The 19,679-nt window shown below is 46.2% G+C and overlaps 2 protein-coding genes across 2 annotated transcripts in view; one reads left to right on the top strand and one right to left on the bottom strand.

Annotated features, from left to right (window-relative positions):
* The window catches only part of adgrl3.1 (adhesion G protein-coupled receptor L3.1), a 174,089-nt gene extending 165,325 nt beyond the window's left edge, over positions 1-8,764 (bottom strand). The window contains exon 1 of the mRNA XM_056280549.1: positions 8,096-8,764. Within this exon, the coding sequence (XP_056136524.1) occupies positions 8,096-8,098 (3 nt within the window). The 5' untranslated portion in view covers positions 8,099-8,764. The remainder of the gene's footprint in view (positions 1-8,095) is intronic.
* Positions 8,765-10,694: 1,930 nt separating this feature from the next.
* si:dkey-92j12.5 (multiple PDZ domain protein) overlaps positions 10,695-19,679 on the top strand; it is a 51,728-nt gene continuing 42,743 nt past the window's right edge. Inside the window, exons 1-6 of the mRNA XM_056280548.1 lie at positions 10,695-10,707; positions 11,414-11,580; positions 16,428-16,655; positions 18,797-18,865; positions 19,097-19,219; positions 19,489-19,572. Coding sequence (XP_056136523.1) covers positions 10,695-10,707; positions 11,414-11,580; positions 16,428-16,655; positions 18,797-18,865; positions 19,097-19,219; positions 19,489-19,572 — 684 coding nt within the window. The remainder of the gene's footprint in view (positions 10,708-11,413; positions 11,581-16,427; positions 16,656-18,796; positions 18,866-19,096; positions 19,220-19,488; positions 19,573-19,679) is intronic.

Raw genomic sequence — 19,679 nt, 5'->3', positions numbered from 1 at the left:
CACACACATGCATGTGCACATACACAGGCACAAAAACACGTTCGTAATTTCAGCCATGAAATTAGCATACCATAACCGCATATCATTAGATGCAATATTGTATATACTGTTGTAAGAGAAGATGATAACATAGTGTAATTTGGCGAGGGATATTCGTTATCCTTATACCCCACATTTCTGTTAAACCACTGAGGGGTAGGCAAATATCATTTATCTTGGGCTTGCATCACAGTCACACACCGTTGTTCGACGGGCGGTGTCCTGGTGCAGTCCGCTCCCTCTCTTGTTGATGTGTGTGATGGATGTGCTCTCATCTGTCACACACGCACAGTCTGACAAGAGAGCCCATCAGATAGTTCAGAACGTACTGTATGTCACCGCATTACACAAAAACATGCATACCATTTCTCACATGGTTAGAAAGCAGACGCTGGGTTTGTGTAAGTGATTGCTACAGGCCTCTGGGCCAGAGTGGAGCTCATCTGTCATGGTATGACACTATCAGGCTGTTCTGCACACAGAGGTAGCGAACTGGCATTATTGAAAAATCTAAAAAGACACATCAGGGACAAATGGATGGATACTGACACATGCCAAAGGGGAATGTGGCCTTTATCTGCAGTATGTTGCATTAAAACATGTCTCTCAGCAGGAACTATCACTGCAGTGGGTGCTGGTCCGTACTGAAAACATCGTTACCGCCATCATCAGATGGAACTTTGCACGATATCGTGATATATCGCGATACCTGCTTACATATGCAAAAAGACCGTATTTCAGAATGCAACTGAGGTTGATCGCGATGAAGTGTTACTTAACAGTACGATATCGAACCAAGACTAGCGTTCAAAATAAACACCCCCACAAATATTTCAGACCTCATTTTTTGAGAAATCATAGGTAATTACGACAACAAAGCTGTGTTTCATGATATGACGATATCCGAATGTCATCCCGATACAATACCATTGAAAGATGATAAACGATGATGTTGAGTTACTGCCCAGTCCTAACTGCAGTAGAAAGCCAAGAAAGAAGAGATGAAAGCCACTTTATTTTGTCATCGTAGGTTACAATGAAACGTACTCTCTCCATTTAAGCCATCCTATTGTATAGGAGCAGTGGGCAGCTGCAGCCCCCGGGGAACAACGCCACTTCTTCTTTCCACTGCCTTCCTCAGGGGCACAGGCAGGGGTATTAACCCTAACATGCATGTCTTTTTGATGGTGCAAGGAAACCGGAGCACCCGCAGGAAACCCACGCAGACACGGGGGAGAACAGAAAGGACCTGGGACGGCCTGGGGTTCGAACCCAGGACCTTCTTGCTGTGAGGACACAGTGCTAACCACTGGGCCACCGTGCCTAGTCCCATAGGCCAGTATACATGGCATCATCCGACTTTAACTGGCTCGATTTGAACCAAGATCTCCCGCACAGGAGGACCAGCCGAGATGATATTGAGGCTAGGCAACTCTACAGATGTAGGAGAAGAAGAAGAAAGACGCAGGGCAGCACATTACGTACATCTGTCAGCCACAGATCGCACGCGGTAACATCTTCGTTCTGACGGGCACGAACATCTTACTCTCCCCTGCCCATCACACCCTCGGCCAAACTCCAAATCAATACTCTCACACCAAGTCTCACGCCAAAGGACTCTTGGACCGACCAGAGCCATAAGTAGAGATTGCATCTGTGCAGCTGAGCAGGCACAACAAATTGCATTACCCCACTTTGCCATCAAATAAACAGATGCAGCAAAGACCCTCGTGTTGGTGTCTTCCCGTGTAGATTACGCTGAGGGAATCCAGATGAGGAGCGAGTGAGTAATGCGGTTAAAGTAAAAGCCCAGTGATCACGAAACTTATGAGAAGGTTTTGGAGACGACGGCACTGGATGGCGATCTGCTGAAAAGGGCTATGATATGGAAAATGTCATCAGATCCAAGCGCCGGACACGAAGAGGGATGTTCAAAATGCTGAAAGATGGCAAGACTAGGAAAGAGGAAAACAAAACACAAGACCCATGGTACGAGAATAAAACCAGGATGACAGTCTATAAGCGGTCTGGTGTACGTTTCCGTTGCCCACGTCGTCATTCAGCGTGACTCAACAACAGACTCTTGCTGTTGCTCCCTGACTTAACTGAATAAACAAAGCTTGATACACAATGTGACGGGAATCAAACCAGAGTTCCCCTTCCATTGTTTGTGCCCCTCTCTAATTGAGGGCAACCGGTGTTGCTCTTTTTTCTTTTCTCGATATCGAGTCAATGCCACACAAACAATGCCCGCGTTTTCGGGAAGTGCAGCGGTTTCCTACGTTGATAAGGAAATCTGCGTTATAAAATGGCACTGAGAGATTTACGCCCCGAGCCCCACCGTGACCTCATTGTTCATTGCTTCATAATTCAAATCTGCTCTGCTGTGTTGCATCACATTGTGTATGAGTCATTTCCGAGCGCCTCCCCTCCTCCTCCTCCTCCTCCCCCCACCCCCCCCCCCCCACCACCCTAAACTAGCCGGGCCTCGGCAGGCCGGGGTCCGCCACACAGGAACAACCGCGCAGAGTATCTGTCATCAATACTGCGGTGACTGACAAGGCATATGCATGCGCAGTGTGCCCACACACACACGCGCGCGCACAAACACACACACACACGCGGACACGCACGCGCACAGCTTGACTCAAATGAAGTGGAGGTGCACGAGGGGGGAGGGGGGCGGCTTTTGTGAGTGATTTCCTGCGGAGACCAAAATAAACAGCAGACCTTTGAGTGTGCTACTGACAATTACTTTGGCCTTGCACACGGACTCGCCGTTCGACTCCCTAATGGGCCTGGAGGTCGCTAAAGGCGGTGTGGTGTGTATGTTTGACTCCTTGTTAAGTATAAGTGGTTTTGTGTGCGCACTCATATGTTTGTGTCACCGTGTCATCTGAGGTAGGAGGTGAATTTGTGTCCGTGTGTGTGTGTCCGTGTGTGTGTGTGTGTGTGTGTGTGTGTGTGTGTGTGTGTTGGTCATAGTGGTGACAGCGTTGAGGGAGGGAATAGTGACGTGAAGGGCACAGAGCAGACGTGCGGAAGGGAGAGGCCTTGATTGGAAGGACGTGGGCATTTTTTTCCTCCTCTTTTGTTCATGAAGTTTGGGATTGTTCACACTTACTCATTGTAAGTCACGCTGGATAGCGGCGTCAAGGAAACGCCGAAAATGGAACATTTTATATGAATGTTTGTCCAGGGTGTCTCCCCGCCTGCCGCCCAGTGACTGCTGGGATGGGCTCCTGCATCCTGCGACCCCCGGGTGGGATAAGTGGCTTGGATAACGGATGGATGGATGGAGGGATGTCATACCCCAAAAAATATTACTGTATTAGAAAATGTTTTAGTATGCAGAATACTACAATATGCTAACACGCTGAACATATTAACAACGATATATATTGTAACGTGCATGGATAAGAAGACACGCTGGCCGCTGGCTGGCGGGTCTGACCCTTTAGTCTAGCGGTTAGCGACGCCTCCTGCGGTGCGGGCGATACGGGTTCGCTTCCCGGCCGCGGCAGTTCCGGTGGTTGCGTTGTCCCCCGAATTCGCTACAATGTATATTAACAGCATTAATGTTCATAAATAAAGGAAGGCCTTTATTACCAACAAAAAATTGGGAGTGCATAAAAAAATGTGGCTAACAGAGGGCGTCTGAGTGGCGTAGCGGTCTATTCCGTTGCCTACCAGCACAGGGATCGCTAGTTCGAATTCCTGTGTTACCTCCGGCTTGGTCGGGCGTCCCTACAGACACAACTGGCCGTGTCTGCGGGTGGGAAGCCGGATGTGGGTATGTGTCCCGGTCGCTGCATTAGCGCCTCCTCTGGTTGGTCGGGGCGCCTGTTCTGGGGGGAGGGGGAACTGGGGGGAATAGCGTGAACCACGCGCTATGTCTCCCTGGTGAAACTCCTCACTGTCAGGTGAAAAGAAGCAGCTGGCGACTCCACATGTATCGGAGGAGGCATGTGGTGGTCTGCAGCTCTCCCCGGATTGGCAGAGGGGGTGGAGCAGCGACCGGGACGGCTTGGAAGAGTAGGGTAGTACAATTGGGGGGGGGGGGTGGTCAACAGGCAAGTAAAATTTAAAAAAAAAAAACTCGATGCAAATCGAACACAGTGAGAAAATTTGTATGAAAGTTCGCCTGTAAAAATGTGTTATGATGGATGATTCAACGGATGACATTTCTCTCCCCATCAGCTCCATTAGCTTAACACTAGAAAGCCTCCACGGTGCAACAAGGGGGCCCCTGTTGTTTTGCTGTCCTAAGAAAAATAAAGACTCCACTCCCACTTAAAGGTCTCCTCAGCAGCATAGCTGTAAACAATACAAAAGAGGAGAGGCACAAGAAAGATGGTTTTGGCGGGATCCGACTCGGATTTGACCGCGGTCGGTAGAGCCTGATGAGCTTTCCGTGTGCTGTTTCGGCGGGCGGGCGGGCGGGCAGGGGGGAGGGGGGGTCCCGTGTTTCGTGGTGTTGTAAGAACGAGCAACTAAATTGAGCAACGCCGTAATCACCGAGCGTGACTAAAACATGCATCACCTTCGGTGCTACTCATTAAACAGCCAAATTTGCCATACAGTTCCAACATCCGGCCCGAACACACACGCACACACACACACACACACACACACACACGAATCCGGTGGTGCAAAGCCAAGACCCGGCCTGCACACACGTCTCCATATCGAGACAGAGTAAGACATCTATCTCTGGAGGGCAGTTCTGTTCAAGGCCATCCTGTAGGAGCAATGAGTCAGTGAGTGTCCTCCCATCCCGAGTCTTGACGGCCTGTCATCTACTGCCGGTTTCCCTCCCTTCCCCGAGCACAAATCTAATCAGGTAGTGGAGTAAGTCCGTAGCCCTGCTCTCATCCGCAGACCCTCTAAATGGCTGCAATGATATCAGAGGCGATTTTCACATGCTTTAAAGAGATGAACTGAGCTGAGAAACTTCGGTCGACGGGGGGAAAATGCGGGAAGCCGGGGCTATTCTTTGAGGGAATGAAAGGGTAGGAGGATAAAGTCTTCACACATGACCGGCTGCTTTTGGTGGATGAGGAGAGACGAGCAAGGATTTGGCCTCATTATTTCAATACGGGAGAGAGATGTTGTCTCGAGGAGGGAAGGGCTTGTGAATTGGGTTGAACCGTGCACACAAAGAGGGGCTGGGGCTGAGAATATAAATGCACGTTTGCATTTACCGACACTGTACCGAAAATCAAAGATGGCCTCTCGTTAAGACCGTCAATAAAATCTCGAGCCCACGGTGTGACATCTGTGGTTTGCGCACGAGGTTTCGCTGTCTGTCACCCTGCACATTTCGAGCGGCTCAACTATACCGTCTTCACCTCGACAGGACTACCTTTAAACGCGACACCTGTTATCCTGCATTGAAGGTATACTGCAGATTAACTCATCTCACTTAACAAAGTACCGTGAATACCATTACAACATAAGCAACCTGACGGGAATCCAGAAATGACCAATTATTTCACTGCATAGAGGAAACCGGAAAAATCTCCGCCCGTGCCCAGTGCATTCATTCAGTAGTAGGACTAACTTGCAAGTGCTGAGGAAAGACCCCCCCTTTTCACACCCCTGGCAATCACATTAGTCATCGGGAACATGCGTTTCTTTTCATTTTGAGGGAGCTGTGTTTATTGCTATGTAACAACTGCATGCTGGACGGACAGTGTGAATCGACGGTGAGACCCTCACGGGGCTCCCCGTTCAATCATTTGACCAAACACCGCTCGCCGACACCTTCTCAGTCAAAACTCTTGTGTCAGTCCTCCTTTGGATACACAGAGAAATCTGTACCAAATACAATTATGTTCCACTTACTTAAGAGCGCGCGCTCATAAATTCTGGCTGAAGAAGTCGCCGCCTGAATTCGAATCAGTCACTTTGCTAAATTGACGACTCCGGACGCAGAGGACTCGGCCCTTGGTCAAGCGAAACAATTAAGAGCAGGCCGGGCATTATAATTCACACCTTGTCTCGTCCTTAATATGTAGCTTTGTCTCTCTGTGCATTGCATCATAACGAGCGGGGATGAATCAGTGACCTAATTAAAGCAGAGCAGACAGACATGCAGTCAGCAGATTGCTCCATTGCTTCTGTTGCATATTGCATGGCCTCAGGTACGGTCAACATCATCAACCCTACGGGTGTGTTGCTACTAAACTTGACCCAAGACGGACCGTGGTGCACCTATAATCATTTGTCACGTCTAATGAATAGACCCGGTTGTGCCGCTCTCGGTGGACTGGGTGTCAAGAGAAGACAGCCAAGGCAGCAAATACAAATCTTGGTTGTATTTGTTGCCTGTGGTGTGTTTTGAGGTACCTGCTATGCTGTTTATCTGTTTGTATCTGGTGAGCCAGGCAAATCTGGTGTATTTTTTTGTTTCCTATTGACATCGTGCTCTGCAGAAGGAACGAGTCTGGTGCAGATTTGCTCCTTCTGCAGAGCACGATGTCACACGATGTAAACGGCATAGCAGGTACCTCAAACACACCACAGGCGTGGAGGGCCACCGCTTGTAGACAGCCAAAGATCCAGCGATGAGAAATGATTCAGTGACATTTGCCCATTGGCAACAAATGCTCAGAGGGCTGCAAACTGGTGCCAGAAAAAAAAGGGCAGCTACAAAGATGCTATGAGGAAGTCCTTCGGCCTATCAATAGCGGAGTGCTGGCACGGAGCATTTTCCCACCTGCTCGAGACGCTGTCTTATCACATAGCTAACAAACGCGTCAACATACAGTAGTGTCAACTCATCTGACCCCTGCTCTTAATCCCCCCCCCCCTTTCAGTCTCATCCCAGATAGTCCGCCTCTACACTCGCACACGAAATCGACGAGTGAAGAAAAAAACCCCCAAAAACAAACATTGCCAGCGGTTCAAACGGGCCGTAGTCCACAACGACCACACAAAGACAACAAATGGCTGTGGAGGGAAGAGAGAGAGGCCGCCTGCATGTTAAAACAACCCATTCACAATTACACGGGGCAGGCAAATCAACCGTGCACTAGAAATCACATTTCTCGCCAACAGGGTGCCACACCAGATGTTGTGTTTTAAAACAACGACAGCCCATCAAAGAGAGCGAACCTATGTTACCCTAAAAGATGTTGGGGTGCATGGGTATCATACAGGCTATTCTCTCCGTGCAGACGACGGTATGAGGGGTTGAATTCACCCACCAGATTGTTTTACACTATAGCCAATTCCTCCATTCAAGGTCAACGGCCACCCCGGATGTCGCCCCCGTTAAAATAAGAGGCAGATAGCTTTCACTCATCCGCATGATTGACGTATCCTTGGTAGGCACCGGCCTGCTATGCAAACAGCCTCCACCTCCCCACCCCCACAACCCCCCGCTACATGGCACGTTGAGGAGGCTGCGGCTGACATCGTTTCCCAATTACTGCGCCTCATCCCTCGCTCGCTTGCGTTACGCGGAGCCCGCTGACAGCCTCGACCAAAAAAAAATATTATATAATATATATATATACATAACGATCGTTATTCTTCACATAATAGCTAAGGGGTTCGTAATTAATTCCTGCCCCGCAGTGACGAGGCCGACAAAGGGGAGCCCACACAGGGATAAGGTGTGAGCCTTGCCTGGGAAATGTGTTGACGCGCGATACCGACACATTTGGCGGCTGTGTTTCAAGGGTACCAGTCATCCTCCGGTTCCGTCCGAGCGACGCCCATTCACTCCGGCGACGCCGACGGTCCCCACTGAAACATTAAGCGGCACTCTACGAACGACAAGTACGCCTAAGCCACTCCATCCGAGGCGGGCATTTATCGCATCCTTTAAATTATAACAGTCGCAGGCCACATTCCCATGGACAACCATGGGAACTTGGGTCAGAGCTACCACAAGGCTAGGACAGCGGTTGACCGAGGTTGACTACTGATGACACCAAATTCAACGGAGTGTGCGTGCGTGCGCGCGCGCGCGCGCGCGTGTGGGAGAGAGGGCGAGAGGGAGAGCGAGAGAGAGAGAGAGAGAGAGAGAGAAAGATGAGATCCTTACCATATGTTTCAGTTTTCAGTTCAGCGCAGTAGGCACATCCAGTGCGGACGGTCTCGTTTTAACCTTCCCCCGATGCGCTTACAGTCGTCCCCCGCCGACTACAAATGTTGGGACGGAAAATATTTTCCTTTCAATCAATAAGTTCGGTCGACGACGGCTCCGGTGAATAAAAGCGGTTGAACGAATCCTCCCGATTGAGCAAAAAAATAAAAATAAAAAATAAAAAAAGAAAGAAAGAAAGAAAAAAAAAATCGGCGGCCGTCACCGAACGAGCAAACCGGGGGTACAACCGACAACCGTAAGCCAGCGAGACGTGTCCCGATGACTGCTCACACAGCGTAAAGGATGGTATGCCGTCCGTTCAGATGGACTGAATCCATTAGAGTACCGGAGACCAGCATCTCTCTCTCTCTCTCGCTCTATCTCTCTATCGTTTCCTCGCTCTCTCTCTCTCTCCCTCTCTCTCCCCTCTTTGCCGGTCTCTCTCACGGCTGTCTACGTCCCTGCAGACTTCTGAAGTCCGCGCACCGAGCAGTCGAGGGCCGTGACCTGTTGGCAGGAGAGAGGGGTCAGAAATGACAAACCAATTTGGAGATGGTGGATGCTCCGTTGATCTGTGTGCGGAGCAGCGCGGACGCTGCGGGCAAGGCGGGCCGGGCCGGGCTGATGGTGATCCCTCGCTTGCAGTTTGCAGAGGGAAGGAGGCGAAGAAGAGGGAGGGGGAGGAGGGGGGAAGGAACGAGCGAGGGTCTGCTGGAAAAGGCGGAACTGGATCTCCCGCTTAACCTATGGAGTAGGGCTCCACCTGCCGTGAGAACGTTAGATCATAATGTATCAGTAGGGGAATAATTCAGCCTATAATGACGACTGCCTGTGCCCCATAGACAAGGGTTACCTCATGGTAAAGCCTTCGCCCAACTGTGTTAATGTAGAGGGCAGATGAGAAGGGATATAAATCCATGACAAGAGTGACATGTCAAAATAAAAAGTCATGAATGAGTTATAATGTCAGGAAAAATTGATGGCGTTGCCTCAGAATGGATTTTCCAAAAAATAAAGAATAAGATGTTGGATTCAATGGATGGAAATTGGTCCATCGTGTGCGTGCGTGCGTGCGTACGGGTGCGTGTGCGGGTGCGCGTGCGGGTGCGCGTGTGTGGCCGTGGCCAATGAGCAACAGGTGCGCTGTGGCGCCTCCAGATCAAAGGAGGAGAGGGGGACATGCGCATTATTGGAGCAGGCAGATCCCTGCCGGACGTAACGCCGCTAAATAAACGGTCAGTCTGCCTCTTTACGTTTGAAATCGTCCTTAAATACTTATGAATTAGCGCACCAAAAAAAAAAAAAACTAAAATGAGATTATTTCCCCGGAACCAGCCTGAATGCCGTCGGAATACATATATATCTGTTAGCCTGGACCACAGTGGGGACCTGTTGATAACCCACCGGTGCTGCGTATAATGGAGGTGAGATATATTGCTGTTCTAGTTTGTTTTTTTGTTTTCTTTTTCCTAACAAACGACTTTCAGTCCTTCCTGATGTCGAGCCTGTATTTATTTTTCCAACGCGATTCGATCAGGTCCTTTCTGTTTCTGCTCTCTCGTAAATATGCAAGAGTTATTGTCGGCCTTCGTGTGTGTGAGAGCTGACTGATCAAATGGGCTGAGAGTAGTGGGTGTACCGGAAGGAGGGGGGGCGGGCGAGGGTGCTGGGGGGGGGCTGACTCACGAATCCTTCACTTTTGCCGAGGTTATTCGGCCAAATAAGAGAGCCTAATACGCGTTTAAGGTCATTCCAATATCAGGCGACAACGCTGTGACAGCACGTAAAAGCGGCATATCGGCACGCTCCGGGGAAAGGGCGTCGTATCAACTGGGCTGTTTCGCCGCTGTCGCGTGCCCCCCTCCCCCCCCCCTCGTGGCTCTTAATCTGAAGTTTCCCCGGGCGGTCTCAGCCTTCAGACCGTCGTTTCGCAAAGGGAAATCATGTCTTGGTGTCGTGCTTTGAACTCGGAGGCTCGCCCTCGTGTCGGGACGGTGGGGAGGCGCGCCGTGTCTCCGCTAATCACCGTCACCGCGACATAAAGCCACTTGGAGGAGATTTACATCTTATTCTAAGAGCATTAGTTGACAAGCAGGACGCCCCCAGGCAGCGTTGCTGCAAGGCCCCGGACGTCAGCGAATGGAGGGGGGGGGGGGGACGTAAAACGCGACGAGTAGTGGGGAAAATCAAGCAGAATATGATAACAATATACCATAACAGCGATAATAATAATGATGATGATAATAATGATGCTCGGCTTTTCAGTTTCATGAAAGGTGTATAAATAGCTCTTTTTAATGGGATATGGCTACTTTGTTATTAATTATCACTATTGTGTGATTAATTATTCAGTTGTTAATATGGTCAGTGCAACACATTTGACAGTGACACACTCCAGCAAATGTGAGCATAGTGCATAATGTCATTTTGGATTACAGTTTTGTCGTTTAATTAGCTCGTTAATGTGTTTCAGGCATCAAACAGCGAAGAATGGCGCTAGACTTAAGTGGGGACAATGGAAAAAAGCAGTTCATCTGAGAGACAAAGACAAGCTGAGATGGAGCTCATGGGTAAGTTTTAGGCCGGGTGTTGGCAGACCTAACAACACTCCAGTCAGCCAGGTAGGAATAGCCCACACGCCCTCGCCGGGACTTAGAAAATGCCAAAAAGACAAAACAGGTGCAAGTGGTGAATGAATCGATGTCTGTTAAACACTCAAGAGCTCTGAAGCTCAGCTTGTGCTGTGTGGCCTTAAAAAGTACCAGGCATCCAACCTTCAGCTGCATGTAATCAAAATATATGTGGATGTTGTACATTAGTTGTTACACTCAGGGGGGAAACTGGTGCAATATGGGCTAATATGCTATTTCGGATGCAGAACTCGATATTTCACTTGATTGTTTAAAGAATGGTAGCACATATTTCTTTGATTCAAGCATGGCGACGGGAGCAATCACGATTGTGTAAGAGGGAGAATAAGCCTCTGAAGCTTTATCAGGAGAGTGAGAAGACACAAATATGAGAGCATAGCACCGCCGGCTGATTGACAGTTCTGCAGCAATTTGTTATGGATCATTTCTTAGACAAGCACACCTTGATTACACAACCACCAGGGCATTCCACGGTTTTTTGATTTTCTCACAAGACCAAATATACATTGGCTATTGCCATTTCATAACCCAGTCTCAAAACATTCCCACCAGAATTAAAATGTAATCACAAAACTAGAGAGGCAATGTTTCTGCAGGGAACCAATGACATATTATTTCCCTACAGATGCTCAGCATGCGTTGGAGGCTGTGGAGAGACTGCAAGCCAAATTAAGGGAGAGAGGAGAGGCCCACACTCAGGAGAAACTCTCCCTGCTAAAGACCGTCCTGCAGAGCCCTCTCTTCCACCATATACTCACAATGCAGCAAGCACAGCGGCAACCCCCAGCAAAGGTGTGTGTGCACGTACACGTGCATTTGGGTGGGGGTGTTGGTGTATTCTGAACGATAAAGAGGGAACCTACACAATTCCTGAAATACTGAATACAGGAACCGCACTGGCCGAATAATCAGCTTACCTAAGCTTACCACTAAATCTCTGAGAGATAGAGAGAGAGACAGAGTGAGAGAGAGGGAGAGAGATGATGTCAGTATTGTAAATCAAGGAATATGGAAAAGTCATTAGTAAGATCATGGCAATTATACATGTGGCATCATTTTTTACACATGACATATTTATCCATTCAAATTAGGGTTTGTGTTTCTATGTGTGTTTGAGCCCCCTTTTTGCCTCCGTCAGCGTGAGGTTTTGATTTTACCAAGATGTCATTAAGCGACAAGCCACACAGTCTGCCACCAAATTGCATTAGCTATGTCGTCTTAGTATAGAGCTTCGGGCTCTCTGGATTCCAGGAAACTTGACACTCGATTATATTGACATTTGAAGATTTACAGAAATCTAACCTAGAGCTTTCTGATCAGGCCTCCTGTTTTCCATCTATCCACTTAAAAACCACTTCTCTGGGCCAAGATCTCAGCAGCAATAAAGCCAGGAAAGCAGCCCAGATATCCTTAACCCCTCCAGAACTATTACAGGCTGTATAACGCCTCCAGTGCGTCCTGGGGAACGTGGAATTAGATTTGGAGGTGTTGATCCTCATCTATGTGGCATCACAGCAAACTGCTTCAGTGCACACTGGAGATCACTGTCTGATGAGGGCAGCATATCCTGAAATAGCAGAGATGGTATCCTGATATCATTAAGACGGATAACCTCTGGGCCTGTTTTGCACCTTGGTGTCCTCTCCATTAAAGAATCCCGAATAGGAGCGGTGTAATGATGGGATGCGTTACCCCTGCCCATGCCCCACCCATGAGTGCTGCCAATTCCAGTACATGCAATGCCCAGCTAAAACAGAAGCAATACTGAGATTTGTACCGTGGCCCTAAGGGGTTGGGACACTAACATATTAGTCTGCTGTGCCTCTCAGACAATTAATATTGAATAATCTTAATTTAATGCCGAGGATTTTGAACCAGTCCTTACAGTCGGTGTATTGAGACTGAATGTCCTCACCTTGGAACACAGTCGTATGTGTTCTCCAATCCAGAAAACCTATGTAGATTGGTTAGGAAAAGCTGTGAGTTTTGAGATTAGACAATGAATTAGAACAGAAGACCTCAATCCGGTCCTCACTTACCACCGATACTGCTGGCTTTCTTTTCTGCCAGGCAGGTTGATATATTCACCTGTTGTGCGAGGTGTAAAAACTCCCTGATTAGATGGCTGGTTTTCCTGTCACAACTGGTGAATGTGATGACCTACCTGACCTGACAGAATAGAAAACCAACAGCGGTACTGGTCCCTGAGGTCCTAATTGAAAACCACTGCCCTAAACCCAGTGGTATTCAACCATTTCACTGATTAGTCCTCCCCTTTCTAGTTGAAGGTGCGTTCGTCGGTGAACTCAGCCAGTATAGTGGACAATTTCAGCTTTATTATCATGTGTATTAGAATACAATGAAATTATTATGCTCTAGCTCTGTCTGCCTTAACAGAAGGGACACAAAGACAAAGGACACAGAAACACCCCCCCCCAAAAAAAGTACAACATTACAGACTATGTACACAACGAATTCATACATTATATACACAAAATACAGTACGTGATAACACAACAATGTGAGGGGCATATGGGTGTGTCAGCTGTTCAGGAACCTGACTGCCTGTGGAAAGAAACAATTACTGAGATGGGTGGTGTGTGATTTGATGCTCTGGTAATGGTTTTTTTTTTTATTAGATAGAATGAGCGAGAACAGAACCTGAGAGGGGTGGCTGGTGTCCTTAATGATATTTGGGGCTTTCCTTTTGCAGCAAGTGGTGTAAATATTATGAAGCTGTGGTAGTTCCATGCCAATGATTTTTTTCTGCTGTCTTTACAGTCCTTTGAAGCAGTCTGCAGCCCTGAACTGTCAGGTTGCCAAACCACACTGTGATACAGCCTGTCAAGACACTCTCCATGGTACTGCGTTAAAAGTTCATAAGAGTTTTGGTACTCACACCAAAACTCTTGAGACGCCTCAGAAAATACAGTCTCTGCTGTACCTTCTTGAGGTTGCAATTGGTGTTGAGAGACCATGTGAGGGTGTCTGTGATGTGTAAACTGAGAAATCTAAAACTGTCCACTATTTCAACAGATTACCCATTGATGGAAATAGGAATGTGATTCCCTCCGATCTTTATAGAGTCAACAATGATTTCTTTTGTCTTACTGACATTTAGGTTGTTATCATGGCACTAGATTGTTAAATCTTCCACTTCCCGCCTATAGGCCTTATCATCACTGTCGCTTATTAGTCCAACCACTGTGGTGTCATCTGCAAATTTGATGATGCTGTTGTTTTCATATTTGGCAACACAGTCATGTGTAAACAGACTGTACAATAGGGGGCCGAAACAACAGCCCTGAGGTGCACCGGTCCTAAGAACTAATGTGGATGAGTACGTTTTACCTATTCTCACAGTCTGGGGCCTGCCTGTCAGGAAATGAAATAGCCAATTACAGATAGAGTTGCCCAGACCAAGACCTCTGAGTTTCAACACCAGTTTGGATGGTACAATTGTATTCAGACAGCGTCATCTGCAGATCTGTTGGAACAGTAGGCAAACTGTAATGGGTCAAAGGTAACAGGAAAGTTACATTTTATACACGATATTACCAATCTTTCCAGGCACTTCATAATAACAGAGGTCAAAGATACAGGTTGGTAATCATTAAGGCAAGAGACGTGTTTTCTTAGGTACAGGTATAATGGCGGTTTTCTTAAAACACAGTGGAACCACACACAATGACAGGGACAGATTAAAAATGTCAGTAAAAACCTGAGATAACGGAGTGTAACATGCCTTGAGGATACGGGAAGGGATGCTGTCTGGGCCAGCAGCTTTACCAGCCTCAACCCTTTTAAAAGTTTTACTCACATCAGCCTGTCACCTATAAATCGACTTCATCGGTGGGAACTGTGCTGCTGTAACTGGGTCCAGGTTGTGAGCTTCAAAGCGGGCATAAAAGTTGTTAAGCTCATCCGAGAGACAGGCAGACGTGTTGATAGCCACACTGGGTTTAGATTTATAGTTTATGTCTGGTTGGAAAGGAAACCTGCATACACACGGCCCTCTGTGGAACATGATTGGTCATCACTGGTCTAACTTCAACATCTGTCCTGGCTTTTGAACAGTGGACCAACTTTTTCACTTCAGCAGACCTTCTTCTGTCAGTCTTCCTTATCATTGACATCCACCAGTGGGTCTTTGGGTTGCCACCATGACAGGTGCTAACCAAATTCTGATTGGCTGCTTTCATGACAGGTTGAGATCGGTCAAGCTGCTCCTCCAAATGTATCCAGGTTTCCACGGCTTTTCCCACATGACTTTTAAAGTCTTCCAGTGGAAATATGGGAGTCTCAGAGCCTGCTACATATACTTACTGTCTCAAAGGAGACCGACAGCTCTGAACTGCCATTAGATGTGTATGAAAAAGAACAACAGTTTTCCCTCAAATTGGTACAACCCTCCCCAAAGAGAACAACAGAGAGTCTCCCCTAGAAGAGGGCTATTACCTGAATAAGTGACATGGGACCACTGCTTTGTTCGCTTATCAAATGCAAAGTGTAGGAAATAGATCCGATGTGATGCTTGTCAGGTAAGGGAAGAGGCAGAGCAGCTCCAGGCAAAGCTTGGCCCAACTTTCACAACAGCGTTTTGGTTTGGAACAAATTCACAGCCATTTGTATTTGTTGAGCAAGTGCAAATCAGTAGAGTAAATAAACATGTATTTAATAACTCTTTGTTAACTCTATGGGATAGTTAATTACTTTATTTTAATACTAACCTACTCCGGCCTTGGAGGTTAAAGAAATAATATCAAAAAGAGATTGGGAAAAAAAATGCTAAAAATTGTGGACCTTGGACTGAGGTGGTGATAAAAAAATACGCAAATACAAGTAGATGACTTGTGCTGATGAATAGAAACCTTAATTTCAGATACCCACATTTTTGTCTCTTCCCTGTCTTTCTCATTCTACACCTAACTGTTTCTACATTCTACATCTACATTCCACATCTAAATCTACATTCTAGTTTCTTTATCTGCCACACCCCACACACACACACACACACACACACACACACACACACACATACACACACTTCCTGCTTGTCCTTCACATTTTTTTTTCATTGTCTCAAACACACAAATGCCTTCCTCTCACCACTTTTTCACCAATGCAATTCTCATCCACTCATCTCTATTCTCCTCCTAGGATGTCTTTCGCTTTTCTCTCGTTTTCTTACTCAAACTGGTAATCTGTTTTTTTCATACATAAACAAACATCAGTTTCATTATTATCGATCACAGACAATGGTAGAACAGAAATTAATCGTCTCACTCGCTTCATGAAAGCCTTTGCTCTCATACATGATCCATGATAGGAAGTGACACGCTTTACTTCAGTCAGCAGTGGTTGGACCAACCAGAGAGAAGCATCAAAGATAGTCAACAAGCAAAAGATTTTTATCTAACGGTCGGTGGAAATATTCAAGTTTGCCACTTTGATTTTTTTTTTATCTCACTCTTAAACAACCTCTCCATCTCACAATCATCTCTGCCTCTCAACTCTCCCCATCTCTTCTTCTCACGTCCATTTCATCATCTTATCTGCCCTACCTTTTCCCTCTCCCATCCTTACATTTCCCTCACCTCATTTATTTCTCCCTCCAATTTTCCCTCTGTTTCCTTAAGGAGAGGCGAATCTCCAAGTCCCTGTCCATGAATTGTGGCCCTTGCGCGGGCATGGCACTGAGCCTGAAGACACTGACCCACAGTGACTCCTACACATGGGCTGTGGAGAATCGAAGACCCAGCACTGCGAAATCCTTTCACAGGGACGGCAGCATGTCCTCGCTAGGGTCGCAGGACCTGCCCAGCTTGGACTTCTTCACCGACAACTGCATCCAGACTGAATCACAGGTAACCCTAAAAGTTAGGAGGACAAGTTGATTCTTGGACATAGTCTAACTTTTTAAGTCCTCTGAAGAGGATCAATGTAGCCAATCTAATCCAAACATTTTGAAGGGTTACATTTCATTTATTTATTGATTTTATTTATTTTTTATCATTTTTTATTTGTATTTTTCATATTATTTATATTGTATATACACTACCGTTCAAAAGTTTGGGATCACCCAAACAATTTTGTGTTTTCCATGAAAAGTCACACTTATTCACCACCATATGTTGTGAAATGAATAGAAAATAGAGTCAAGACATTGACAAGGTTAGAAATAATTTGTATTTGAAATAAGATTTTTTTTACATCAAACTTTGCTTTCGTCAAAGAATCCTCCATTTGCAGCAATTACAGCATTGCAGACCTTTGGCATTCTAGCTGTTAATTTGTTGAGGTAATCTGGAGAAATTGCACCCCACGCTTCCAGAAGCAGCTCCCACAAGTTGGATTGGTTGGATGGGCACTTCTTGCGTACCATACGGTCAAGCTGCTCCCACAACAGCTCAATGGGGTTCAGATCTGGTGACTGCGCTGGCCACTCCATTACCGATAGAATACCAGCTGCCTGCTTCTGCTCTAAATAGTTCTTGCACAATTTGGAGGTGTGTTTAGGGTCATTGTCCTGTTGTAGGATGAAATTGGCTCCAATCAAGCGCTGTCCACTGGGTATGGCATGGCGTTGCAAAATGGAGTGATAGCCTTCCTTATTCAGAATCCCTTTTACCCTGTACAAATCTCCCACCTTACCAGCACCAAAGCAACCCCAGACCATCACATTACCTCCACCATGCTTAACAGATGGCGTCAGGCATTCTTCCAGCATCTTTTCATTTGTTCTGCGTCTCACAAACGTTCTTCTTTGTGATCCAAACACCTCAAACTTGGATTCATCCGTCCACAACACTTTTTTCCAGTCTTCCTCTGTCCAATGTCTGTGTTCTTTTGCCCATCTTAATCTTTTTCTTTTATTGGTCAGTCTCAGATATGGCTTTTTCTTTGCCACTCTGCCCTGAAGCCCAGAATCCCGCAGCCGCCTCTTCACTGTAGATGTTGACACTGGTGTTTTGCGGGTACTATTTAATGAAGATGCCAGTTGGGGACCTGTGAGGCGTCTGTTTCTCAAACTAGAGACTCTAATGTACTTATCTTCTTGCTCAGTTGTGCAACGCGGCCTCCCACTTCTTTTTCTACTCTGGTTAGAGCCTGTTTGTGCTGTCCGCTGAAGGGAGTAGTACACACCGGTGTAGGAAATCTTCAATTTCTTAGCAATTTCTCGCATGGAATAGCCTTCATTTCTAAGAACAAGAATAGACTGTCGAGTTTCAGATGAAAGTTCTCTTTTTCTGGCCATTTTGAGCGTTTAATTGACCCCACAAATGTGATGCTCCAGAAACTCAATCTGCTCAAAGGAAGGTCAGTTTTGTAGCTTCTGTAACGAGCTAAACTGTTTTCAGATGTGTGAACATGATTGCACAAGGGTTTTCTAATCATCAATTAGCCTTCTGAGCCAATGAGCAAACACATTGTACCATTAGAACACTGGAGTGATAGTTGCTTGAAATGGGCCTCTATACACCTATGTAGATATTGCACCAAAAACCAGACATTTGCAGCTAGAATAGTCATTTACCACATTAGCAATGTATAGAGTGTATTTCTTTAAAGTTAAGACTAGTTTAAAGTTATCTTCATTGAAAAGTACAGTGCTTTTCCTTCAAAAATATGGACATTTCAATGTGATCCCAAACTTTTGAACGGTAGTGTATTTATACTAAATATTATATATATATATAATTTTTTTCATTTTATTTATTATTTATAGAATTTATTGATTATTTATTCATTTATTTATCTATTTATTGAAGTTATTACATTTTGAAGTTATACATCACCCCGAAAAAGTAAAATTTTGGGATGATTAAAACTGAAGCACCAAATCAGATTTCAAAAGTCAAGCAGACTTCAGCTGAATTTTACGTGAAGTCTTCAACTGACAGTTCAAGGCCGGTCAGCATCCTGTTAACATTTTTGGAGAAAAAAAAAAGCTAAGATTTTGTTTGAACTGTCATATGTATTTTATTTATTTATTTTTTTTGACAAGTACTGCACTCCTCCTCGAATCACCCGGAGCCTGTCAATGGGGAAAAACTTAGCCGCTATTGCACATGAGGTAAATTCCCATGTAAAGACTCTCATATTGTAAATGAGTTGTAAGTGTGTACAATTTAGTTTGTTTCAGCTAATTGATCTTTCTTTCTCTACATCTTTCTCTTCAATCTCTGGTCCTCTCTCTGTCTTGACTCCCTCACTTTCACTCCTCTCTCCCTCTCTTGCTCGTTTATTACTTATCTCTTTCACTGCAACCTCTCACGTGTTTGCTCTCTACTCTCTGTCCTGTTAGAGACGTCATATAGAGATGATAGAGCTGAACAACGATGGGAAGGGCCTTGGGTTTGGTATCATTGGAGGAAGGAGCACGGGGGTCATGGTCAAGACCATCCTTCCTGGAGGAGCTGCAGGACGGGTAAATCCACCCTCTCATCTGTCAGTTGACCAGTCATCAAACAGCCAGCCAATAAGTTACTGCAACAAACAATGTGCTGTAATACACAGAAAGTCATACAGCTGGATTTAAGCACTGACTTAGAAAATCCATTTGAGTAGAGTCTGTGGTACGTGCATTGCATGGATGGAATGTGCACTAAATCACACACATGCTCAAGTCTTGAATCATAGAAAGGTCATACAGAAGTCTCACGCTTGGATGTATTTGTTGTGATGGGGGTCACTCAGGACAAGCGCCTGCGTAGTGGAGACCAAATCCTGCGCATCGGAGACACTGAGTTGTTGGGCATGAACAGTGAACAGGTGGCACAGGTAATGGTGCCCTTTTGTAAATATTTATGAGGCGGTCGATTGCTAGTTTTTCCAAAATCTGTCACCTAAAGTTTGACTTATTTCGGCTGATTTAAATGTAAACGTAG

The sequence above is a fragment of the Lampris incognitus genome, chromosome 5 (assembly GCF_029633865.1).
Source record: "Lampris incognitus isolate fLamInc1 chromosome 5, fLamInc1.hap2, whole genome shotgun sequence".
NCBI classification, from domain to species: Eukaryota; Metazoa; Chordata; class Actinopteri; order Lampriformes; family Lampridae; genus Lampris; species Lampris incognitus.
This window is presented reverse-complemented; position numbering and strand designations above follow the sequence as displayed.